This window comes from Artemia franciscana, chromosome 6 (genome assembly GCF_032884065.1).
Source record: "Artemia franciscana chromosome 6, ASM3288406v1, whole genome shotgun sequence".
NCBI classification, from domain to species: Eukaryota; Metazoa; Arthropoda; class Branchiopoda; order Anostraca; family Artemiidae; genus Artemia; species Artemia franciscana.
The window spans coordinates 10,662,770-10,690,218 of NC_088868.1; the positions used below are offsets into that span (position 1 = coordinate 10,662,770).

The 27,449-nt window shown below is 35.2% G+C and overlaps 3 protein-coding genes and 1 long non-coding RNA gene across 4 annotated transcripts in view; 1 reads left to right on the forward strand and 3 right to left on the reverse strand.

Annotated features, from left to right (window-relative positions):
• LOC136028030 (uncharacterized) overlaps positions 1-11,037 on the reverse strand; it is a 64,997-nt gene extending 53,960 nt beyond the window's left edge. The window contains exon 1 of the long non-coding RNA XR_010617717.1: positions 7,356-11,037. This is a non-coding gene — a long non-coding RNA (uncharacterized LOC136028030). The remainder of the gene's footprint in view (positions 1-7,355) is intronic.
• Positions 11,038-12,213: 1,176 nt separating this feature from the next.
• On the reverse strand, positions 12,214-12,687 carry LOC136028483 (zinc finger protein ZFP2-like). Its single transcript, XM_065706326.1, has one exon. The coding sequence runs from the start codon at positions 12,685-12,687 to the stop codon at positions 12,214-12,216; it is 474 nt and encodes a 157-aa protein (XP_065562398.1).
• A 176-nt stretch (positions 12,688-12,863) lies between these two features.
• On the reverse strand, positions 12,864-13,424 carry LOC136028484 (zinc finger protein 583-like). The gene has a single exon (XM_065706327.1). It carries the CDS (start codon positions 13,422-13,424, stop codon positions 12,864-12,866), a length of 561 nt encoding a protein of 186 aa, XP_065562399.1.
• A 7,100-nt stretch (positions 13,425-20,524) lies between these two features.
• On the forward strand, positions 20,525-22,201 carry LOC136028485 (uncharacterized). The gene has a single exon (XM_065706329.1). It carries the CDS (start codon positions 20,525-20,527, stop codon positions 22,199-22,201), a length of 1,677 nt encoding a protein of 558 aa, XP_065562401.1.
• The last annotated feature ends 5,248 nt before the right edge of the window (positions 22,202-27,449 follow it).

Consider the following 27,449-nt stretch of genomic DNA (forward strand, 5'->3'; position numbering starts at 1 on the left):
AGGGCTCATTCTAACGGAAATTAAAATTTATAATGCTCTTTTTAGGGGACCAAGAAAACTGGAGGGCAACTAGGCCCCCTCCCACGCTCGTTTTTCCTAGAGTCATCGGATCAAAATTTCAAGATACTAATTTTGTTCAGCATACTCAAAAATCTATGTCTTTCAGGACAACTTAATCCCCCCAAGCCCCCGAGGGAAGGGCTGCAAGTTATGAACTTTGCCCATTATTTAATCATGGTATTGGTTATTGAAAGTATACAGACGTTTTCAGGGGGTATTTTTTCTAGTGGTGGGGAGGGGGTTACGTAAGAGGATTTTTCCATGTGGGAAGAGAATTCCCATGAAGGTGCGCTAGATTCTGTAACATTAATCTGAAAAACAATGAGAAATTAAATTAAAAAAAAAGTTTTTTCAACTGAAAGTAAGGAGTAACATTAAAACTTGAAACAAAGAGAAATTATCATGTATATGAGGGGGTTCGTCCCCTCCTCAATACCATGCTCTTTACGCTAAAGTATATTTAGTAATTTCAAAAGAGCTATTTATTCTAATTAAACCACCTTTGTAATTCATTATTGACGAGGGGACGAACCCCCTCATATGCGTAATAAAAATTTACAAATATAGGGGTTTATTGTGTAAGTTAATTTGTAAGTTATGTATATTTATTATTAATGAAAAAGTTTCTTAAAATAAAATTAGAAGTTCTAGTGGATTTTTTAAGTAACCAAAACAATTGGAGGGCAACCAGGTCCCCTCCCCGTCTCTTTTTCTCAAAATTGTCCGATCAAAACTTTGAGATAAGATAAGGCAAGATTTATTCATCACGAAACACACATACAATATTACATTTTACTATTTTCCCAAAGGCTATTTGGCCTGTAAAAAAGGGGAAAATGAACGAGCCACTTACTCAGAGAAGAAAAAAAAATAATCACTTACTCACAGAGAGAAGAGCAAAAAGGAGAAGAAAGGAAAATATAAATAAAATAAAAAACTATAGAAAACAAAACTAAATAGACTAATAGATTGAATAGACTAAATTAATTATGTAGATCTGTAGATAAAATAGACTCCAATGAAATAATAAGGAAATATATATGCATACATACACGCATATAAACATATAAAAATAGATAAAATAATTTCTAAGAAGCCAATGAATTTTTAATAATTTTTTTGAACAAACCGAATGAGTGGCACCTTCGAGCTGATTCGGGCAACTTATTCCATACAATATAAGTCGCAATTAAAGGATTAAAGTCTGACCTTACACAAGGAGTAAAAGGAACTTGAATATGATTTTTGGTATTGCGAAGATTATAATTATTCTGATCAGAGGCGAAAGATGGCTGAACACTTAGGGGGCGGGGGAGGTCACCATGATGCTGAGAAAAAGTAAAACATGCACACGAAAGAATATACAGTGACACGAGATCAAGTAACGGGATAACTCTTGAACGGTTAGTTTCCTTAATGAGGTTTCTAGCTTTATTATAAACCTTAGAAAGTGGTTTTAACAGTGAAGGGAAAGGTTGAAATCCAAACTATTGGACAGTAGGAAACGTAAGATCGGATCAAGGCGTGAAAAAGGATTTCCAAAATTGATCCAGGGAAAATATGTTTGAGTTTCCTTAGAATACCGAGACTCCTGCAAATCTTCATTTTAATCAAATCAATGTGACGCTTGAAAGACAAGTTTTCATCAACAAGAATGCCCAAAAAACGAACATATCGATCTTTAGATCTGTGAATTATCCTATTTGGCTGATAAATTTCTGATAACTTGGGATAAATCTGAGAAACATGCGAAAATATCAAAAAATTGGATTTTGAATAATTTAGGGTAAGAAAATTAGCATCAAGCCATGAAATTACTTTTCTCAAACAAGTATTCCAAGTTTAATCGAAGCTTGGATTCACAGTTTCCCGAAGTGCCGAGTGTGCTATCATCAGCAAAACAAACAAGGACATCAGAAGATGGCGAACTATAGCTGGCACTAGGGGCAAGGGAAGGTTTAGGATGACAGAGTCTACAGCAATGAATAGGTTTCTGTTTTTTTACTGCGTAAAAAATATCATTTATATAAATCAAAAATAGCACTGGCCCTAAAACTGATCCTCGAGGATCAGTTCACAGCCAAAATTCACTTGTGATTGACAGAAATTAAATTGTGGATTGGCAGAAATTAACCTATCATTCAAATAAGATTGAAACCAAGAAAATACATTTCCCCTAATGCCAAAATGAGACATCTTCGATAAAAGAATTTCATGGGTTAAGGAATCGAATGCCTTGCGAATATCCAGGAATATAGCAGCCGGAATTAATCCCGAATCCAATTCAGAATGTATAAAATTCAAAAGGGTCATACAGGCATGCTCAATGGAGTGCTTCATTCGGAAACCAAATTGAAAATCATGAAGAAACTCTTTAGATTTTAGAAATTTAAGCAGACGAGAAAGCATAGCCTTTTCGAAATAAAATTGAAATTGGTCGATAATTTGTTGGATCATTTCTTGGTCCACCTTTATAAAGAACAACAATCCGAGCACGCTTGAGAGGATCCGGAAAAACCCCATATTTAAATGAAAGATTAACAGTTTTGTAAGAGGCACAACTATTGAAGGAAAAATAGATTTAACTACCTTAGTAGGAATAGAATCTGGCCCAGATGAAGATGAGTCTTTCAAGCCATTAACAATTTTATTAATTTCCATTTCTGTTACTGGATCTAGAAACATAGACTTAACACAAGAGGGCCCGAGGTAAGATCTAAAGTCCGACTTAGACCGAGATAAAGTAGCTGTGGAACAATATTATTACCAATACTAGCGAAAAATGAAGTAGATGCTTCTTGGACATTAAGCTCACCCTCTACAGTCTCATCACCAATGACCAGACTCATAGGTAAAGAGCTATATTGAGAACCAGGTTTAAGCAGAGAATTTATTACCTTCCAAGTTTTACGAATATCCTTATTACACGCAGCAAAATTATTTAGATAATAGAGAGGCAAATCTTGAATTGACAAAGACGAATAGCACTCGTTGAAAGTGTAGCGCATTTATAATACCTCCAGAGATTATTTTTCCTTCTCCAGCTTTTGAGAAGTCCGGATGTCATCCATGGGTTTAGAGGAATAATCCTTTTAGACCTGCGATTAGAAGGTGGTACTTTACAAATGCTAAGAATAGCCTCTTTTATGGTTCCATAAAACGAACCAAATAAACAAGAAAAATCCTTGTCATTATCAAATAAGCTCCACGAATTTTTCGCTAATTTAGCACCAAGAAGAGATAACTCATTCTCACCAAACCTAATAGAATAGGAATCAAACACTTGAGCCCGGTTATTCCTTCCCCGATTAAAACTGAACCGAGAATATATGGGAAAATGATCGGAGATATCAGTAACTAAAATTGAGTTTTCCTTCAAGCAAAGCGTAGAGAAGATATTGTCAATCAAAGAAGCTGTAACATTAGTTACTCGTGTGGGGATGGATGTAGTTGGTAGAGTTCCTGCGGCAAGCATGGTTGAAAGAAAATCAACTGAAGCCGAAAAATTTGAATCCATCAAATTTATATTGAAGTCACCCATTATGATTAACTGACACGGACGTTTCAATATTATGTCAAGTATTTCCTCAAGATTCCGAAGAAACAACGAAACCACGCCACTAGGAGAACGATAAATATTGCCTACGATTAGATCAATACCATTAACTCTAATTTCTATAAATTGTGACTCAAAGATACCTTCAAAATTCCTTGATAAGTCATCCCGTAAGCAATAATGCAAATTACTAGATATATACATGGCAAGACCTCCTTTAGCCATCTTGCAGCGGTTTATATGTTCCATTTTTTAGCCATGGATATCCAATAGCATTTCATTGCCAGAATCCAAAAATGTCTCGCACAAACCAACAACATCAGGCTGTCCATCCGAAACTATTTGTCTTAAAATATCTATTGACGAGGAAAGACCCTGAATGTTAAGCTGAAGTGCAGTCAGAGAATAATTTCCTTTGGTAACCTCCTCTCCCCCCAATTCCGAAACATATTTGCTATTACAAACAGGGTTTATATTAGTCAGGTTTTGATTAACCTGACCCACAGAATTATTCGCAATACTAATTAGATCAAAAGGATTATTTTCAAGCTCGCAAAGGCGTCTCTCACGACTTAAAATATTGACAAAAGCAGGTTTTACTTGGAGTCCATTTAAATCACCAGATGAACAAAAATAAATCTTTACCTAAATCTATTACGAAAGAAAAACCTGTCAAAGGATTATAAACACATAAATAATTAATAGCACAGAAGGTACTATCGGGATGAACCATGAGCATGGAAAAAAAATGAAACGAAACAAAAAGAAACTGCAAAAAAAAAAATGATTTAGGAAAGGATACGCATCAAGAAAATATTAACCAGTCACATACTAAAACATTCATGCAAATAATTTATTTTGCATATACGAGTTTCACCAGGAACTTTGGCTAGAATTTGACCATGATCAGACCAAACACTTCTTGGGCCAAAGGTGCTACGAGCCGCGTTTAATAAGTCCCGACGCTTTTTAGTTAGGTTTTCTAAAACAAATACACCTGAATTTGCCAACTTACTTTTTGCTGCAAACACTTTACGAGCAGTATCTAAGCTTGAAAATTTTACTAGAACTGGGGCGATTTTCACATTCTCAGTATAATTAGCAGGCATGCGGGATCGATTAGCCTTTAAGAGGTCCATTTCTTTAAAATCTTGCAAGCCCATTATTTGTGTTATCACTCCATTAAGATTTTCTTTCAGTTCCACATTGGGGTTTGGTTTCACACCGTAGAAAATTAGGCTATCAAGTAAGGCATCCTGCTCTAGTTGGTCAAACTTGTCTTCTAATTTAGAAATTTTATTTTCAAGCAAGTTCACTGCATTATAAAGTTTTCGAAGGGTTGTTTCAATTTTTTCAAATTTGGCATTATATTCAAGGGAAATCGAATTATAAACTTCGTTCACAACATCTTCACTGATAATTTCCGAAGCTCGGCGATCTTTCATTGTATTTGATACGACACGAGAAATATCATTCATTAGGTTAGACTTAGTGATCATTATTTCTTCTTGAGTTTCATTTATTATTTCTTTTAAAGTTGATGCTGCTGCAGAAGTTGGAGTTAATGGTGCTAGGCTGGATTTTCCCTTAGTTTTAGCGGGTAGCGATAAGTAGGACTTACTTAGAGTCTTGAAAATATCAGGGGATAAGCGCTGCTCTTCAAAAGCCTTATTTACATCTTTATCTGTCCTCACACAAGCTTCTTTAAAATGGTCATTCCAGTTGCGGATGTGTGCTTCAGCTATATTATGCTCAGAGTGGGTGCCATAGCAAAAGACTAGATATCTAGCTTGATTTTTCTGGTCTTTGGTGGTTTTAATAACTACTGATGGCCATAAGGGATATCCTTGAAATGAAGCTAGGACAAGATCAAACGGTTTGCATTTTGCCATTTTACAATCTTCAGTCACAATGGGGGGGAGGGAACACTACAGGTAACAAATTTCAACAACAGAATGTTCCAATTTGCCGCCCCAAAAGTACTCACGTTTGTAATATGTGATTGGTTATTCACGCAAATTCATCAAATTCTTAGCAAGGACTATATCCAATTCAATTGAAAACAGGTTTAGCTCTTCACTCTTTGAACTCTGATAGTCGACAGCCTTTTAGCCAAAAAAGTAAAATTAATATGCAAATTTCGTTTTAATTCTTCATGTACGGTGAGCCAAAATCGAAACGTGCATTAATTGAAAAACAATCAGAAACTAAATAGAGAAAAACTAGTTTTTTGAACTGGAAGTAAGGAGAAACATTAAAAGTTTTTTATTGTTTTAATAAGTAGAGGCATGAGAAAGAGTCAAACTGTGGCGCAAAGAACAGGGCGTTGAGGAGGGAACAGCCCCTTTCATATACGGAAATATGTCTGTTTGTTTTAAGTTTTAATGTCGCTCCTTACTTTCAGTTAAAAAAACTTTATTTTTTTATTTAACTTTAAAAAAGATCTGCACTTAAGCAAAAACTCAACTTTCTTCAAATGAAAGTATGCTAAGCAGTAGGCTATTTTTGAAGTTGAATCGTTGCCTATGCAAAAAAAATCTTGACGGAATTCACAACTAGAATTTTTTCAAAATCGTCTAATCAAAATTTTGAGATATCATCCAACTTTCTAGGGCCGTAATAAGAGAAACGTTGAGATGGCTAGAGCATGCTTTGCGGATGAAGGATTACCGAAGATTGTCAACAGTCTACGGCTAAACAGAAAGCAGGTTGTCCGTGGTTGGGGTAGGAATCTGTCATGCAGAAAGTTTTAAAGGAAATCGGAACTTCCTGAGAGGGTGTAAACACAGAAGCCTTGAATAGATTGGGATGAAGGACGAGCGTTCGTAGCCATGACGGCCTCATGCGGCTTGGTGTTGTAGTTAGGTGTTACCAGTAGTAGTAGTATTTGTTCAGCATAGTTGAAAGGCTGAACAACTATGCCTTTAGAGATGCCACGATCCCCCTGGGAAAAGGTCTAAGTTATAAAATTTGTCCATTGTTTAAGGAGCCTATAGTATATGCTATTGGGAAGTTTGTATACATTTTTTTAGTGGGAGTGGATGTTCTGCTAGGGGGATTTTTCACGGGGAGAATTTCCCATGGGGAAGGAAGTTTCTAGGGGGGAAATTTTTCAGTTAATATTTTACTCTAGGGGAATTTGCTAGAATTTTTATACGAAATTCTTCCTACGTCTTGCTTTCTCTTTGACGATGGGTGGAGATGTTAAGAGTAATTGCCCGTGGTAGATTTTCACCCAGATTTAATCATCAACAGGATATATGCATGGGGAGGAAGCCAGATTTCCTCGTATTATTTGAAAAGCGATACAAATTTAAGCAGAAATACAAGTTTATTCAACTTAAAGTAAAGAGTAACATTAAAATTTAAAACGAACATAGATTATTCCGTATATAAAAGGGGCTATCGCTGCTTCAGTACCCCGCATTTTTTTGTAAGGTTTTGCAACATTAGCATCAACAGCGACTCCGAGCAGTAAAAAAACTTGTCCGAAAGGGTGGCAAAATTAAGTTAAGAATAATACAGGACTAAATGTGCACGGTTTTGTTTTCTAGTTTTGTAATAAAATATATATCGACTTTGTAATAAATATTTGAACACTAGACAAGTCTTTAATTGCTTGAAATATCTTTTTCCTCATGGGATACAAATACGGAAAAACACACCTAAAAATAAATCGGGGCTGAAAATTTTGCAGTATTTTATAGGAAGGCATGCAGATTTGTATTTTTAAACTTACATTTCGTAATTTTTCCTTCGATTCCAGTCCGAGTTTTTACCAAAGAGAAAGGATTACTCACAAGATTAGAAACTGGTTTTAGTGTCAATAAGAAGTCAAATTCATCGCCCATGAATGGAATATCTAGCATCATCTATATAATCTCGCTAGTTTCACCTTGAGATGGCTAACCTAGTTGTTCTTCAGCCCGGACCTCTAAATCCCGTCAGTGGTGAAAGGGTTAAGACATTTTGCATGGAACCAGTTGTTTGCCAATCCTGGCTATCATTCAAGCCTCCTTTTAGACTAGTTCATGCCTTCCTAGGCAGCTGTACCTCCCAGTTTACAAAACTCTGGCTTAGGGCATCAAGTTGAAGTTTCATGCCATGTTCAAGCAGATGTTCAAAAGTAATCAGAGGGTATCCCCCTTACCCTATTTAGATGCCGATTCCCCAACACTGATCCTAATCTTGAAAAACAAGATATTGTTTTAAACAGTCAAAAAGTCTGTTGATCATGCCTCCGGGTAAACCAAATTCATCGCAGCCTTCTGAGAAACGGTTGTAAAATTTGCGATTTATTCATTGCTGATATACATAATTTATCATTGCAATAATAAGTATTTGACTGTGGGTGTGTCCAAAAAACTAAGAGGTGAAACTTCCGGTAGTGCTGCAGCATATCAGACTACATTATGAGTGTCCATACTAAGGATCTCCAATATCCAAGGAACGACAGAGTATTAACTTGAATTTTTCAGAGCCGCTGCTAATACTAATACTATAGCTTATAAAAACTTACGAATTTTACTGTGACGGCTTGCTACTACTACCGCATCCACTTTTAAATAGTTCTAGGGAACAAAGTCAAAGCAAAAAATGCACTGGTTATTTGTAAAAAGGGAGTATCAGCAATATCGCCAGAACATCTGATGGTATTAAGTTGAAATTTTCAGAGCATGTTCAAAAGGGGACAGCTTGGCTAATCCATATTTATCTAAGGAACGGCAAGGGGTAGTAATCTGAAACTTTCATATAATGCTAAGGCGATGTTAAACAAAAAAAAGACAAAATATTAATTCAGGTTGTAAGAACAACATGTGTGCAATATGTAAGGAATGGTGAAAGGTATTTGGTTGAAATTTTTTGCAGAATGTGGAAAGGAGTGTCCAGAAATTTGAAGCGCCAGGGTATTGGGCCCAAATTAGCCATTGCCTTTGACCCTGAGCAAATCAAAGCCTATTTATTATAAACAAATTAAATGGATGTCAGTCTAATTTGTTTTCCTAAAGTAAATGTCTTAACAAAACGAATTAATTTATGTTAAGAAAATATCTAATTAGTGAGTTTGAAAATGGAGGAGGGATATTACCTTTTTAAGCAGAGGAATATCAAAATCTGTAAAAATTTTCACAACAAGCTAAAAAAAATGATAGACCAAAAAATGTTCAACTGGTTGCAATAGGGCAACTCTAAAACAGCAATTTTACACTATATTTCCTAGTGAGTACCTTATTTTACTGACTGGGTTTTTATTATACAGTTTTTGAACTGTAGTAAAGGGTTTGAACTTAGTGATATACAACTATGTGCATCTTAGTTGTCGAAAATGCAGATACAATACACTAAAAACTACTTTTACTACCAGCAACTCACTGCAGCACCAGGCCATCTGAAGCCAACAAAGCTACTAATGCTCCTCCTCCATCACATTCCATTTCAAGCCTCCCTCTTTACATCCTCTCAAGAAGTTTCCAATTCCCATAAATCTCTCCTTAAGATACCCTCCAAGCCCATTCAAGGGCGACCTACTTTCCATTTAGCAATAAACCTTTGCCAGACAAACAAAAGCAAGGTATCATCCTTCATTCGCAGTACGTGTCGTAGCCATCTGAAGTTTTCTCTCATTATACCCACAGAAAGCAGGATTGACCCATATTTTTCGTACAACTTTCTGTTTGAGATTCTGTCAGTCAATCTGGTACTCAAAACAATACTGTAGACAATTTCTCTGGTAAATATCTAGCGATTCTACCTCCATTTTTTGGAGCACCCATGCTACTGAAGCATACCTGATCACTACCATACCTTTAGCTTCCAATAATCTACACTTGATGAGCTGACTTATCTCACAATTCTTCCAAACTTTTTTCAACCGCGAAAAAACCCAAGCTTTGGCTATTCTACTTATTTGCTAATCTTCACTGTACTCAACGTCTTTACTTTAAATATTATCTTTGCAAATGAAGCTACCAACTTGATCGATCTTTTGGTTATTTGATCAATCTTTCGCTATCCTTTTTATCTTTTTTTTCACACGGTTCACAGTCATATAATTTTTCACACTTATGATATCTTGGGTGTTTAGACTCAGCATGAGTTTTTTTTATTAAAATAAATCAGCAATAAAAGTGAAGCTTTTATCACATACTTGACACAGGAAATATCCCCCCACCTCGAGATTGCGTGGACTCTGACTGCGAATGCTTGCAACTGCTACTACATGTATTTGTTACTACTTTCAGGGAATGTTGAATACGAAAATAAAGTCACCAAAACAATTGAATATTCCTTATCAGGTGGTACAACAAGGGCAGAACTAGGAATGTTTCTGTGAGGAATGATTAATTTTATGTACTTACAGTTTTTTGGCACGCCAATTTTCTATATTTCTACAGTTCGCGATGTTTCAGTGAAAGATCACAATATTGCTATCAATCAATATCCGAGATTCAGATCTATTTATCAGTAGAAAGGTTGAGGTGCCATCTATTTACTTTTGTAACAATTATGTTGCTGATATAGGAATGATTCGTTGTAGCTTCTTTGTTGCAAAATTAAGTAATATTCCTGTGGTGGAATGTTTACAAAAGTATAAATTAAGAACATAGCCAAGAATGACTCCCTTCCAAAAACGCTGTTCGAATAAATGATCCCAAAGATTCAGTGACCGCTTCATTTCCCCATAATGAGTCAAACTGATCCTGGATTAAAAAATTGTATAGATAGAACGTTAACTTTTACTTCTGACTTAAGTTTAGTAAGATCTAATTTTGGTAAAAGTCTTGACGGCTACAAATTAATTACCCTTTATCCCTCACCCTCAAAGGTCAGACTGACCGTGACTCTTTAAAACAATAAACTAGAAGATATTCTAGACTAAATTAGAACATATTCATAAATTAGAACTATTCAGATTCTTTTTGGAATTGTAGAAATTTCTTTCTGATGGATGTCGTGACAACAAACATTTAGAGAACCCTTTCTTACAATAATCAGTATCGCTGTATAACTACAAAAACCAACATCTTTTTTTCACCACACTCTTTTGAAACCTGACATCCCTTTTCGGTAGAAGATCTGATCACGAGGACAAATCAAACCCTCTATTCTGTTATTCCTATTCCAAAGGATAAAATCGATTCTGAACCCTTAAATAGTAAAAACATCACACAAAATGTTTCTGCTCATTAAGATTTATTTATATCAGGTAATCCACTCTGACGCTGTTGGTTATAATTATGGATGGACCGCTACAACAAAGGTTAAATAGTGTGTGAACTACAGAATGGTACCACTATGATGGTTAGCCTACTGAATATTTGGCTGTTTTGCTGACACTGTCTTCAAAATTATTCAGCCTAAAAACAACACATTAACAAAACAAAAAAAAAAAAAAAAAAAAAAAAAAAAAAAAAAAAAAAAAAAAAAAAAACTAAATTTGCTTGCACAAGAAGGCAATAAAAAAAAAATATCAAACTTTATTCCTCGGGTCGAATTGAGACCAAATAGCCATAAAAATGGATCTCAACAAATCATATCTGAAAGTTTTAGAACGCAACAAAAGAGAACTCTTTGAAAATAAGAAAGATGTTTTTCTTTACTTAGTAAATACTAATCAGTTTGATTAACTTGACAGAATCTTACTGGTGGATTCACCTGGGTTAGTCATAAAGTAGATAATTAGTCCCTACAAGTCTACCCACCCATACAATATTTCAGTGCACAGACATATGAGTACTTTTCCCAGAACTTTTTCATACATGCTCACATATCGCACTTGTAAAAAAAAACTTGTAAAATTCTGAATGAATTCTTTGATGTGTAGATGTTTTAGAGATAAAAGTAAAGCTCTTCTTATGTGCCTGACACTCAAATAGGTTTTCACCCATAGCATATCATTGGTGTTTCTTTTCAGTGAGTTCTTTAGAATTAGGCCAAATTAGTACTAGAAGTCAACCTTTTTCATATAATTAGTACTTAAAATATTTCTCCCTAGTTTGAATTCTTTGTTGTATAGATAAGAAAATGTTGTTTGAACTTTCTCATACATATATCACTCTTGAACGGTTTAATCTCTGTGTATAAATTCTTTTGAGTTTAAATAATTTAGGGCTAGAAGCAAAGCTTCTTTCAGATTCTTGCCAATCAAAGTATTACTTCACATCCAATCTAACAGTTCACCCATTCAACATCATTGGTGTTTCTCCTCAATATGTTACTTGATGAACAGTTACAATGTTTGAATTTTTTCGTACATATATCACTCTTGGAAGGTTATATCCCGGAACGAATTCGTTTATGCTTAGATAATTTAGAGCTAGAAATTAACCTAAGGTTCGAGGTTTTAAGGTTCTTCTTTAGTGTGAACTCGTTGCTTTTCAGATGGACAAGAACGGCAGCTGAACTTTACATAAATATCACACATGTAAGGTTTTTCACCTGAATGAATTCTTTGATGCCTAGATAACTCAGAGTTTGAGGCAATTTTTTTTCACATACTTGAGACTTGGAAGATTTCTCCCTGGTGTGAATCCTTTGATGAATTGTTAATCGATGGAACTGTTTCATACATAATTAAATTTGAAAGGTTCTCCCTTTTAGTGACTTCTTTGGTGTTGCGTCAGATTATCACTAGAAGCAAAGCTCTTTTTGCATATTTCACACTTGTAAGGTTTTTCCCCAGTGTGAATTCTTCGGTGTCTAGATAGATGAGAACTACAACTGAACTTTTTCATACAAATATCACACATGTAAGGGTTTTCTCCTGAATGAATTCTTTGATGCATAGATAAATGAGACTTAGAGACAAAGCTTTTTCCACATACTTGACACTTGAAAGGTTTCTCCCCAGTATGAATCCTTCGATGTATTGTTAAATTAGAATTTATGATGAAGCATTTCATACATATATCACACTGGTAAGGTTTTTCCCCTGAATGGGTTCTTTGATGCTTAGATAATTCAGGGCTAGAAATGAAGCACTTTTCACATACTTGATACTTGAAAGGTTTCTCCCCACTATGAATCCTTCGATGTATTGTTAAATTAGAATTTATGATGAAGCATTTCATACATATATCACACTGGTAAGGTTTTTCCCCCTGAATGGGTTATTTGATGCTTAGATAATTCAGGGCTAGAAATGAAGCACTTTTCACATACTTGACACTTGAAAGGTTTCTCCCCACTATGAATCCTTCGATGTATTGTTAAGTTAGAATTTGTGCTGAACAATTTCATACATATATCACACTTGAAAGGTTTCTCCCCGTTGTGAATTCTTTGGTGGTGTAGTTAAGGAAGAAATTTGACTAAATTTTTTCATACATATATCACACTTGAAAGGTTTCTCACCAGTGTGAATCCTTTGATGTTTTGTTAAATAAGAACTTTGGCTGTACTTTTTCATGCATACAACACACTTGAAAGGATTCTCCCCTGTGTGGATTCTTTGGTGTGTAGTTAAGGAAGAACTATGACTGAATTTTTTCATACATACATCACACTTGAAAGGTTTCTCGCCGGTATGGATTCTTTGGTGTTTATACAGATCAGGACTTTGTCTGAACTTTTTCATGCATATATCACACTTGAAAGGTTTCTCCCCAGTATGAATTATTTTGTGTCTCGATAGATGAGAATTACAGCTGAACTTTTTCCTACATATACCACACTCAAAAAGTTTTTTTCCAGAATGACTTCTTTGGTATTCAGACATGTCTTCCATCACTTGGACGTGATCTGCTCCCCCATGTTGAAAATTTGAATCTGTTTCTTGTTTTTGACATAAATTGATTAAGCCAGGCATACTACGTATTCCTTTTAAATGGTTGGGAAGATCCTTCTCAAACAAAGATGAGACAGAGACATCTAAAAAAAAGCCCAACTAAAATATTTTTTCTAGATTTGTTGATCAGCAATATATTTAAAATTGAGCTTTAACAGCAAATTAGAAAGTTATTGTACATTAATTCGGACAACTTTTCTTCAAGTAATCAATTCGTGGAAAATAATCTGACAACAAAAATTGTCAATTTTTTCAATTGACATCAATCAAAGATATCAATTATTAAATCCGCTACAGCTATTTTTAAAACTAAAGGTATTTCAAGACCCCTTTGATAAGATTACACACTAAAACTGTCCTAAGTCCTTTCTTTGATTTTATTTTTAACAAGAAACATGTATCTATCGGTACAAACCGTAAAATCTAGCTCTTGTTCAGTCAATATTGTTAATTTTTCAATAAACTAATTGACATACTAGCATATTTTATCATAAGCATTTTAAACAATTGTAAATAGAACCTCAAACCATTTCACGTAAACATGCCAAAACTAGGCTTAAAAATTCGTTTATATACATAACACTACACACCAAAAATTAGACCTCGGAGAAATCAGATATGGTTGAAAAAATTGTAATATTTCGTGTTCGGATAATAAAATAAAGAGCGAGGTGTCTGGAAGTTTTTTATTATCGCTAAGAAATACGTTTTCAACTCCTGCATTACAAGAAAATTTGTATAAGATATTTTTTAAATGCTCTGTAGAGGACATACTATTTAACATTTTTAACAGTCAACTTGATTGCATCGTAGCTTATAGAACCGCCTGACATCCAAATGGAACCAAATAATACTTTCAAGTTCTACATTTATCAATTTCTACATCTATATTTTCTACATCAACATTTTCTCCCCTTTCAAGTTTTACTTTTACCAATGCCAGCTGAATAGCCAAATGTTTGGAAAATACGCACAACAATGGCCAGAATAAACAATGCTAAACAGAAAGGAATCCCTTAAATTAACTATAAATCAATGGAAAGGAGTCCATAATTTGCTAAGTGGTGACTTGTGCCAGAATTATTTCTTACCCCTGAAAGTGTTTTTTTCAAGTGTGGCGTAAACAGATAAATCAGAACCAAAAGTAAAGCATTTTTCACATACTTAGTACTAAAAAAAACTATTTCCACTGGTCTTCCAGGTATAGATAAGTAAGAACTTCGACTAGATTTTGTATTACATATATCCTACTTGAAGAATTTCCACGGAATGGATTCTTTGGTGCTTAGTTAAATGGTAATTCATAAAAGTTTTTACATATTTGCAAATAAAAAATATCTCTGTCGTTTAAATCCTTTGGTCCTTAGGTAAATGGGACTCGGAGCTGCATGTTTTCTTACACATGCGTATATCAAAATCCAAATATTATTTCTGGCATATGTATAACTAAGCCCTATCCAAATGAGCCCATTTAACTGACTCTTCGTTCTATTTAGCCCCGTTGAAATCAATTAGCTGAAATTCTGTGCAACTCACTCCACATTAAACTCATCCCTATCTAAATGAAACTTTGTTAAGCCAGATCCCCGTTCAACTTAACCACTATACAACTCAATTCTTATTTAAATCAACCTCTATATAATTCAACATTAGTTTAAATTAAACATTGTTTGAGTCAACTCAACCCATGGATTATAAATAAGTTTGAACTAGCATTGATTAGAAGCTAAAAATTCCATTTTTGGTCCGGTCGCTATGCAAATACTATAATTGGATAATTGTAGGATGTGGCAATTGGGAAAAAATCTTCGGCAATTTTGCAGAAGAAGTTTCTTAAGAAGTTTTTGCAGAAGAAGTTTTATTTTTTAACTTTTGGATAAAGTGTGCTAAGCAGCATTAAACAAGTGACCAATTAAAGCTTTCCTCCATGGGGTGGAGAAAATATACTGAAATTCCCAAAACCTGGGATGGAAAGAACAGAATTCCCAAGCATTTGTTTTCATAATTACTTTTAGAGTAGGAAAGAATGTCAAAAGCATCTATCATTAATGAATCAGCTTAGTATTTGAATGACTAGTTTTTTAAACTCTTGCGTTATTTTAAACTTGCAAAAAGGAATGGGAGGGGATGTACTAATTAGTAGGATTTTAAACACTAATTTAAGGGATTCCCATCACAGAGATAGACACCATATGGTTCCAGTCCTTACACTTCAGAAATGACACTAAAATCACATTTCGGTGCCATAGAACATTTTATGATGGTGTTATGATGACGAAAGTATTAAACACACGTAAATGCTAGTATTAGCTTTGAAATGAATTCAAGCACCTCTCTAAGATTTTCTAGGGCTCTTGGGGCAATGCAGAAACAAAATAGAACAAAAAAGAAGTTAGGAGCGCTTCTAGCCTTTAAAAAAATTCTATAAATGTTTCAAGAATTAACTAGTATTACCAGCAAAAATCTAAATGATACACTGGCGGATCTAGAGGGAGGGGCGGGGAGCCCCGGGTGCCCCAAGATTTTCTCTGGTGCCCTCTTTCCAAGTTTTTTCTTTTTTTCACTTAAAAAAAATTTGTCAACTTGGTCAATTATTAGAACCTTTGTCACATTGCCCCCCCCCCCCCAAGATTTTGCTCATTGGCGCCCTTGTCACATTACTCCCCCCTCCCCTCAGATTTTGCCCAAGATATACCTCTGAAATGATAGCCGCAAATGTTCTTACATAACGGTGTTTGCTTAAACATATATTTAAGCTGTTGGCTACTATGGGCCTTGATTTTCTGTCTTAAATTGCAGCTAATCATGAGATTCAAGAAAGTTCGAGCCCTGAAAATGAAAGGTTTCGCCAATTTTAAATGTATAAGACAGAAGGATAGATAGTTGTTTTTCAAGAATAGAGAAGAAATAGAGTTTGGCATTTAAGGAGCATAAAAAACATTTAAATAAGAATGAACCAATAAATAAAACTCTTTTATTCGAGTCAACTTCTATTACTTCTGATAAAACGGGCCAAACTGTACTTCAAGGTATATTGCCAATTTGAGGGGAGCTGAACTGACTGGGGGTTGATTAAACAAAGAGGTTGGGTCAAAACGAGACGGGTCTGTATGAGAATTGATTCAAATGACGGTTGAGTGGCTTAGAGGTTGAACTGAATAAAAATTGAGTTGTACAACAGGTTTGAGTTACACAAGGGCGAAGTTTCAAAAGAGTTCAGTTAAATTAGATGCGATACATGGCTGTTGAGAGAGAGAGAAAGAGAGATAGAGAGATGGAGAGAGAGAGAGAGAGAGAGAGAGAGAGAGAGAGAGAGCATTTCATTTTAAAAACGACTTTAACAGCAAGTGGCACCGAATTAGCGGTTGTGTCAGGTAAAACAGTCAGATAAAACTTGTCAAATAAAAACAAGGGCTAAGAGCTTATATGGCACTTGTGACGAGGCAAGAAGAGCTAAATATCAAAATTCATTAAGATCTGATCACCCACTGGTAAGTTAGAAATACCCCAATTTTACTAATTTTTCCTCTCCCTTCAGCCCCCCAGATGGTCAAATTCAAGCCCCCCTGACACGCCTACCAATTTTTATCATCCTAGCACGTCCAGAAGCACCAAACTGGCCAAAGCACTGAACCCCACCACCTAACTTCCCCAAAGAGAGCGGATCCATCCCGGTTACGTCAATCATGTATCTACAACATTTACAAGCGGTTTCCAAGATTTACGGTTTCCCCCTCCAACTCCCCCCAACGTCAACAGATCTGGTCAGGATTTGAATGTTCTTAAGTTAAAAATAGCTCAATTTTTGTAATTTTTTTAATTTAACAATCCCCAACTCCTCAACGGATCAGTACCAATTATGTCAATCTCGTATCTATAACTTGTGCTTATTCTTCCCATCAAGTTTCATCCCGATCTCTCCACTCTAAGCGTTTTCCAAGATTTCTGTTTCCCCCTCCAGCCTTTTATGTCCCCAGATCCAACTTGAATTGAAAATGGAGCATCTGAGACATAAGATTCTTCTATATATGAAGTTTCATTAAGATCCGATAACCCATTCGTAAGATACCTTGATTTTCTCGTTTTCCAAGAATTCCGGTTTCCCCCACCAACTCCCTTCAATGTCATCAGATCTGATCGGGATTTAAAATGAGAGTTCTAAAGCGCAATATCCTTCTAGATATCAAATTTCATTAAGATCTGATGAGCCGTTCGTAAGTTACAAATACCTCATTTTTTTTCTAATTTTTCCAAATTACTCCCCCCCCCATCCAACTCCACCAAATAGAGCGGATCCGGTCCGGTTATTTCAGTCACCTATCTTGGACTTGTGCTTATTCTTTCCACCAAGTTTCATCCTTATCTCTCCGCTTTAAGCTTTTTCCATGATTTCCGCCACTGCCTAATGACACTGGATCCGGCTGGGATTTAAAATAGAGATCTGAGTTTCGAGGTCCTTCTAAATAGGAAATTTCATCAAGATACGATCACTCTTTCGTAAGTTAAAAATACCTAATTTTTTCTAATTTTCAGAATTAACCCTCCCCCCCATCAACTGCCCCAAAGAGAACAGGTCCGTTCCAGTTATGTCAATGCTGTATCTAGGACTTATGCTTATTTTTCCCACCAAGTTTGAGGTTCAATTTACAATTGTTTAGGATGCTTATGATAAAATATGATAGTATGTCAATTAGTTGATTGAAAAATTAACAATATTGACTGAACAAGAGCTAGATTTTAGGGTTTGTACCAATAGATACATGTTTCTTGTTAAAAATAAAATCAAAGAAAGGACTTAGGACAGTTTTAGTGTTTAATCTTATCAAAGGGGTCTTGAAATACCTTTAGTTTTAAAAATCGCTGTAGCGGATTTGACAATTGATATCTTTGATTGATGTCAATTTAAAAAATTGACAATTTTTGTTGTCAGATTATTTTCCACGAATTGATTATTGAAAAAAATTATTGAATTATTGAAAAAAATTGACAGAGTGGGCCCTTGTCTGATTCATTGACTTGCGCCATGCCAAGATTGAACATTCTCTAGATGGCCAAATCAAGACAAGTCAACCCAAATAGAAATCCTTCCCAAATACAAAAGAGAAAAACTTCCAGATCACTCTATAATGGAAACTAAATACAGAAAGTTAGGTTAGATCAAAAGGGCTAAAAAACAGTATCTAATTGAGCAAAGTTATGTAAAATGAAAACCTTCACATCTTGTTACCAAATATGAATTTAGAAAAATTGTAAATATCAATAAATAGCTAAAAATCTAAGCTATGCATCAATATGGTTATTTTTAAAATAATTTAAGATAAAACACTTGAAATTATTAGTTTGTTGACTTACCAAGAATGACCTGTTTTTGAAAAAGAACAATTATCCTGTTTTGATGCATATATGCTTTCAGTGTTTCAGTTTTATTCACATATTAACAGAAAGCTGATTTTAAAAATCTAACTTTTATTGCTTGATATCTATTGTATAAATCACAAATATTAAATATACTTTTTTCTTTTCAATTGCTTGCCAGAAGAGACCACATTTTTAGTTTTTGCTGGCAAATTATTGGTGAAAATTTCACCAAGAAAGCAGGGCTCTTGTTACTACCCTCACATTACATCATACTGTAGTAAAACAGGGCTGATCCAAAAAAACCATCCCTAATTTTCCAGAATGCCAAAGAAAAGTGGTCTTTCCCAAAAAAAGGTCTTTTATACCCTAGCAGCACTAATCATGCTAGGAAATAAAGCAATAGACATCCACCATGAAAACATTAAAAACAAACCAAATGCTACAAAAACAAAATTAACAAGCCAAAAGAAAATTAGTGAGGACACAAAGGGACACTATTAAGCCTATACCAGCCAAAAAGTAATTTAGTGGGAACTCATTGAGCCCTGAATGGGCTATAAAACACAAGGGGTATCACAGTAGAAACCTAGTGGTATCCAGGAAATTTCTTGATGCTTTACATCCACTTTGTTTCTTTTACCTCTATAGATCCAGTTCTAGTTCCTCTATAGATCTGATGGAAAAATAATTATTTAACAATCAGCCAGTGTTGCCAATGCTTTAGAAAAAAAGTACTACAAAACACCCTAAAATTATACCCCTGATCAAAAATGTGTACCATGTCTATTCTTTTTTTAACATACAAAATTGTTTTGGTGCTATGTGCAACACATGGACAATTGGATAAATACATTGCAATAAAGATAACAAAGTATCAGATATCTTCTTTCAAAGATATTTGGGAGATCTACTTTCTCTGTGGAGTCCATTTTGGTGTCACTTATGCAAATAGCAGAATTTCCGTTCAATAGCAAAAAATCAACAACCTTAGTCTTTATCTTCAAAACTGAACTGACATTTTCAACTATAGGCTCAAAATTAAATATAACATACAAGCCACAGCCAATTATACACATTTGAGGAACTTTGACTTATTCCAGGTAAAAAAAAAAAATTGAAAACAAGAAACAAGAACTGCAAGTAAAATGCAGAGAGACCGATGGGCAGACATAAAATGCAATCAAAAGACTGTATGGCACTAAAGGTCATCATCCGAGTCAGAAACTGTAACATCACTTGCAGCAGCAGATTTCTTGTATCCTCTTCCAGTACTTCTCTAGTTAGGGTGTGTCACCATGCTCATAGGGGGCTTCCAGTCCTTGGTAACAACACTCTTAGCACCCAGAAGAGCATTCAGGGTAGTAAAGCTGAGTTTGTTCCTCAACTTGGTCTTGTTGAGATTGACAGCAGAAAAGGTCCTCTCAGCACAAGTAGATGAATGAGGTAGGATCAGCATTTTCATCATGAATTCACCCAAGAATAGAAAAAGGTGTGAGCTTAAATAAAATCATCAATATTTTGTTGGGTCCTGGTATCTAGCATTTGGCATAGACAATAGATATACCCAACATTTGACATAGGTTTTCCCAAATTGCCAAGGCCTTAGGACTGCGTACCCTACACTGTGTAACATATTAAGTGATATGCAAGAAACGCCGTTAGTAATATGACTATGTGAGACGTTTGCATCGAATAGAGATAATTTTTCAGTGTGGGATTTCCAGTTTCCAGGATATGTTAGTGAAAGAAAAGAACGACAGGTTATGGAGCGAGGCGGTCTGGCTTTGTTGATAAAGGAAGGAGTTTCATATTGGGTAAGGGAGGATCTCTCACTTTGGCTTGAAGGAAGACTTGAGACTCTTTGTATTGAAATAGAAGATAAATCTGATAAAAATGTAGTTGTTGGTTTAGTCTATAAGACACCGTCATTTAATGAGGAAGTTTTTATTGAGGAAATGGAGCATTTAATGGAGAAATTTAGTAATGATCATAAATATAAAGTAGTAATGGGGGATTTCAATATTCACCTCCTTAAAAGTACAAGCCGCCTAGATTTTCTTAACTCTATGATTTCATCATTCCAGTACCCCCTGGTAACTATTCCTACACAAGTAACTGATAAGTCTGTGACTCTTATCAATAATATATTTGTGGATGGAATGCTGCTTGAAAGTTCGTATGCTGATGTTCTACTCACGGATGGATCCGACCATCTTTTTCTTCTTACTAAAATAAAAAAATCTTACAGGATTATAAATAAGAGTGGTCAAATAAATAAAACATATTTTCGTGATTTAAGAAAAGATAATTTAAAAAAATTTGAGAGAGAAATGGATGATGCAGATTTTACTCCAGTTTTTGAAGAAGATAACCCGTCGGTTGCGTACGATATTTTTGTTGCAATATTTACAAAGATATTGAATGATACGTGTCCTCTAAGAAGACTTAAAAGAGGTAGTACGAAATTCCCAAAGAAACCATGGATTACACAGGGCATTCTAAATTCTATAAGTCGGAAAAATGAATTGTATAAAATATACCTAGGTGAACTATCTGTCATTAATTTTCAGCAGTTTAAAAGTTACTGGAATACTTTAAAGGGGTTAAAACGGAAAGCTGAAAAAAAGTTTTTACAAAATGAATTTATGAAGCATAAATGTGATATGAAAAAAACATGGAAAACAGTAAATTCACTCCTGGGTCAAAAGGGTAAAATAGAAGTTATTAATAAATTACAAACAGAGAGGGGGAATTTGACTACCCCAAACGATGTTGCAAATTATTTATGTGATTATTTTTCTAGTGAGGGAGCAAAACTTTGTGACGATGCTCGGAAAAGAATTAAGCGGCCTCCCAAAATAGTTCAGTCGGAAATTCCAGTAGAAAATCAGTTGGTTTTTAATGTTTGTAGCATAAGTGAAGTGAGTACAATTATCAGTAGAATCCAATCAAACTCAAGTGGCGTAGATGGGATCTCTCTTAAGATTGCTAAATCAGTTATAACACCAGTTGTATGTAATTTGATTAATAAGTCTATGGAAAAAGGAATTTTCCCGGAAGTTTTGAAGGTGGCTAAAATAATACCATTGCACAAAGGAGGTAAGAGAGACGACCCTTCAAACAAAAGACCCATTTCTATCCTCCCTTTTTTTTCAAAAATATATGAAAAGGTGATAGGATCCAGGCTAACTGATTACGTTGAAAATAATACAATTCTTATAAATACTCAATTTGGTTTTAGAAAAAAAATGTCCACAGAAATGGCAACCATTAAACTTGTTGACTGGGTAAATACGTCGTTTGAAGTGGGTCTGATTCCAGCTGCTTTATTCCTGGATTTGAAAAAGGCTTTTGACATGATTGACCATAAACAGTTATTACTTGAGCTGAAAAAATCGGTGTTACCGAAAAGAGTTTGTCTTGGTTTGAATCTTATTTAAGTGACCAAAAGCAGGTTATGGTGAATGGGTGTTTTACTTCTGAAGCTAGTACGATAACTTGCGGAGTACCCCAGGGCTCTATACTAGGTCCTCTTTTATTTTTAATATTCATAGATTGGATTAAGTATTATTTGTCAGAGGCTGGTATAATCCTTTTTGCAGATGATACTCTTTTACTTGTAGCTGCTACATCAGTTGATCTACTTTTTGATAAAATGATAAAGGCAATGGCCGAGTTTATTGAGTGGGCAGATTTCAATCTTTTGACATTAAATTATAATAAAACTAACTACATTCTATTTTCTCGGATATCTAGTATTGAAACTAATTTGGAATTAATAATAAACAGAAATCAAATGAAAAGAGTAAAGGTAACAAAGTATTTAGGTTTTATGATTGATGAAAATCCATCATGGAAAACGCATTCAAATATTATAGCTTCAAAGTTGTCCAGATCTCTGGGTGTGCTTCGCCGTTTTAAAAAGCTAGTATCCTATAAAATTATTTGGTTACTTTATTTTGCTATTTTTTACCCGTATATTTGCTATGGTTGCTCTTTATGGGTTAGTAATTTTGTATCATGTTATAAAAAAATCCAAAAAATCCAAAATAAAGCCATTAAACTTTTATCACCTAAAACTTTATTTACTCATAATATTAATGAACTTTATACTAAGAATTAACTTTTTGATATTTCAAAAACAAGAGACTACCAAGTTAGTATTTTCACATATAAATTTATTAATAATATGCTTCCCTCTTCTTTCGAAAATTTTTTCTCCATTAATTGTGATCTTCATAGCCACGATACACGAGGGGCATCACATCTGGTACACCCATTTAGAAATACGGCTAGAGCTTCTTTCGTGATTAGAAATTTTGCCCCCTCTGTATGGGATATTATTCCAATTGAAATGAGAAATTTGAGTCATTTGGCTTCCTACAAGGCTGTTGTTAAGAGATTCTTCCTTGCAAAAGACTAGTATGGTAAGGATGCAAAAGTATAGTAATAATGCGTGAGTGTCATAAGTAGAATCTTTGTATGTAGTAATATGTAGAGTAGAGATGACTGCCACCTGCTGCCAGCAACCCCCTCGGGGCTTTCTTAGCAGGTGCAGCAAAATGTTTTGTATACAAGTTTTTTTGAAATAAATAATCTAATCTTATTGATGATTTGTATTAAGCTCAGAAACGAACCAATCACAATTCATCTGTAGTGAGGTAGGTCAGGGCTAGGGTGCCAACAGCTATCCAGCATTTGGCATGGGGTATCCAACTTTATGCATAGACTATGTTTCAGTTTTTCTGTAAGCAACTAGTTACATTGTAAAATTAGATCTAGTTTTTGTGTTAGCAATTAGTTACATTGTAAAATTGGACCTGAATAGCCATATCTTATTGATGATTTGTGTTAAGCTCAGAAACCAACCAATCACAATTCATCCGTAGTGAGGTAGGTCAGGGCTAGGGTGCCAACAGCTATCCAGCATTTGGCATGGGGTATCCAACTTTATGCATAGACTATGTTTCAGTTTTTCTGTAAGCAACTAGTTACATTGTAAAATTAGATCTAGTTTTTGTGTTAGCAATTAGTTACATTGTAAAATTGGACCTGAATAGCCATATTTTATTGATGATTTGTGTTAAGCTCAGAAACCAACCAATCGAAATTCATCTACAGTGAGGTAGGTCAGGGCTAGGGTGCCAACAGCTATCCAGCATTTGGCATAGGGTATCCAACTTTATGCATAGGCTAGGTTTCAGTTTTTGTGTAAGCAAATAGTTACATTGTAAAACTGGACCTAAATACCCAAATGCATCAGTCATAACAATCAGTGTAGGCTCAAGGTGGTATCTTTTTTTTTTTTTTTTTTTTTTTTTTTTACTAAGGTTAGACAGAAGTCAGGCTGTTTGGCTTAATTCCTGACAGATTCCTTTCTCCTTGTGAAGCATGGTCCCCTCCTGCTGAAGATAAATTGTGGAGTCTGAAAATGATTGAGTGGATAGTCTTTGTATGTTTTGTGTCTATTCAGGCAAGACTTTCTGTATTATATCCCCTTGCTTTTCAATTCTGTTATTAAAAGAATGTTTGCAGTCACTGAGAACAATGCTGGGTACATTTATTGTCTATGCTAAATGCTGGATACAGGGACCCAATAATATATTGATGACCTGAGTGAGTCTCAGGAATCAACCAATCATAATTCATCTGTAGTGAGGTAGGAAAGGGTTAGGGTAACCACAGTTATCCAGCATTTGGTATGGAGTATCCAGCTTTATACACAGGCTATGTCAAACACTAGATATACCCAGGGTTTAGCATAGGGTATCAAAAAATCAGGGATTTGTGGTTGACTGGAATACTGCCAAAACAGAATTTGATTGGTGCTATCTAATAAATAAAAATCAAGAGCAACAATATTGTTTTATTACCATGTAAGCGTAATTCCTTCAATGTATTTCATAGACTGTAGTAGGTCTACAGAGTCAAAGGGTTCCACATTTTTAATCAACCCTTTGATATTGTTGTTTTATAATGGTGGGCTCCCCAATATTGAAGAGAGGTTAACATATCTTTTATAATCACACCCAATGCAAAAATAACATAACTCTTCAGATTAGTGAACAAAAAATGTCCAAGGTTTTCATACTGTACCCAAGAAGTTCAAAGGAAGAAACAATAAATTAGCCAAATCTTGCTTCAGCCTGAGTGGACTACAAATCATATATAAGATTTTGAGAGGGCAAATGAATACTTCAGATAAACTAGAACTGACACCTGGTTTTTACCCTGAGCTTCCCTGCAAAAATCATGATTTGCCTAGCCTTGGTACTTTTTCTACTGGTATGTTAAGCATATGGTATGGCCCCCTTCCACAAAATCTCCACTAAAAAGTTATTTGATGACTGATTGAACTTCCAGGATAGGATACAACTTCAAACATACATAAAAAAGTGGAGCTTCATAGGTGTTAGAAGGAAATTTTTTAATTGTCAAGAAACAAAATTTAAAGTCAACAGAACTACTTTGAAAAAAAAATGTGCCTAGGGCTAGGTCAAGGCTTTGTGCTTTCCAATCAGTTTTTGTGACCTATCATGTCATGCACAAACTCTTGTTTTTAGATATTGCAACCAAACAATATATAAGCAGAACAATGTTACTCATATTATAATGTTGGGGTATCATGTCATGTTTCAAGGGAGTGGCATAGTCTTATTGAAAAAATATTTACAGTTGAGATTCTCATTCCAACAAATTTTTCTAAGCAGCCCATGGCTCCCACAATTTAAGCCTTGAGGATTTGTGTATGACTAAGCCTATTCCGCCTTCATATTAGGATAATTGGCTCCAGTACCTCTTGACATGAAATCCATGTATTTTGTTTTACTGTATGCATACCTTGCTCAATTATCTAGGCTCAGTTGCTTTTACTGATTAGACAAACACCACGCGGCATACCATCCATGTCACATTTCTTTTTCTTTTGAATTTTGAAGGTTTTTACGCCGCCTTACTATTTTGTAGTTACGTGAAGATGGCTGCGATCCTTCAAGCTATATTATAGGTGCATTCCTTGTCGTGATCATAATTGATGATGATTAACTTTTTGACTGATATCTGTTCACACATCACCAACATTAAAAATAATAGGCCCGTCCACTGTTTATTTCTGTTCCTTGTTTGTAAAAACAATTAATTATTTTTAATTCTAGTCGACAGGTGAATTAACAAGAGCTAAGAGTTCATACGGCACTTGTGACGAGGCGAGAAGAGCTAAGAACCAAGAGATCATATGGTATGAGCTCTAACAAAATTCTATGAATCAATAGATTGATTTAAAAAGGAAAACAAGAGGCTTAATGCCGGTCAAGATTTAAAATAAGAGCTTTGAGTCACACAGTCCTTCTAAATATCAAAATTCATTAAGATCCGATCACCCAGTCGTAAGTTATAAATACCTAATTTTTTCTAATTTTTCCTCACCCTTTTGCCCCCCAGATGGTCAAATCTGGGAAAACGACTTTATCAAGTCAAATTGTGCAGCTCCCTGACACGCCTACCAATTTTCATCACCCTAGCACGTCCAGAAGCACCGAACTCGCCAAATCACTAAACCCCTCCCCCCAACTCCCCCAAAGAGAGCAAATCCAGTACGATTATGTCAATCACGTATCAAGGACATTTGTTTATTCTATCCACCAAGCTTCATCCCGATTCCTCCGCTCCAAGTGTTTTTCCAAGATTTCCCCCTCCAGCTCCCCCCAATGTCAAAAGATCTGGTCGGGATTTGAAATAAGAGCTCTGAGACATGAATTCCTTCTAAAAATCAAATTTTATTACGATCCGATCATCTATTCGTAAGATAAAAATACCCCCATTTTCATGTTTTCTAAGAATTCCGGTTTCCCCCTCCAACTCCCCCGAATGTCACAGGATCTGGTCGGAATTTGAAATTAGAACTTCAAAGCACAAGATCCTTCTAAATATCAAATTTCATTAAGGTCTGGTCACCCTTTCGTAAGTTACGAATACCTCAATTTTCAAAATTACCCTTCCCCCCAATTCCACCAAAGAGAGGAGATCCGGTCCAGTTATGTCAGTCACGTATCTTAGACAGGTTTCTATTCTTCCCATTCAGTTTCATCCTGATCTCACCGCTTTAAGTATTTTCTAAGATTTCCGGCCCCCCCCCCCAATTACGCTTGATCCGGTTGAGATTTAAAATAAGATATCTGAGTTACAAGGTCCTTCTAAATGTGAAGTTTCATGAAGATCCGATCACTCCTTCCTAAGTTAAAAATACGTAATTTTTCTTATTTTTCAGAATTACCCCCCCCCCCCCAATGGAGCGGATCCGTTCCAATTATGTAAATCACGAATGCAAGACTTCTGCTTATTTTTCCAACCAAGTTTCATCCCAATCCCTCCAATTTAAGCTTTTTCCATCATTTTAGGTTTCCCCACCCCAAACTTCCCCCAATGTCACCAAATCCGGTCAGGATTTAAAATAAGAGCCTTGAGACACGATATCCTTCTAAATATCAAATTTCATGGAGATCCAATCACCCGTTCGTAAGTTAAAAATACCTCATTTTTTCTAATTTTTCAGAATTAACCCCCCCCCCCCACCCAACTACCCCAAAGAGAGCGAATCCGTTCTGGTTATGTCAATCATGTATCTAGGACTCGTGTGGTTTTTCCCACCAATTTTCTTCCCGATCCCTCCTTTCTAAGTCTTTTCCAAGT

What these genes read in the sequence shown, in the direction of transcription:
- LOC136028485 (XM_065706329.1), top strand. Translation starts at nt 20,525, where the DNA reads ATGGAGCGAGGCGGTCTGGCTTTGTTGATAAAGGAAGGAGTTTCATAT.
- LOC136028483 (XM_065706326.1), bottom strand. Translation starts at nt 12,687, where the DNA reads ATGAAATGCTTCATCATAAATTCTAATTTAACAATACATCGAAGGATT.
- LOC136028484 (XM_065706327.1), bottom strand. Translation starts at nt 13,424, where the DNA reads ATGCCTGGCTTAATCAATTTATGTCAAAAACAAGAAACAGATTCAAAT.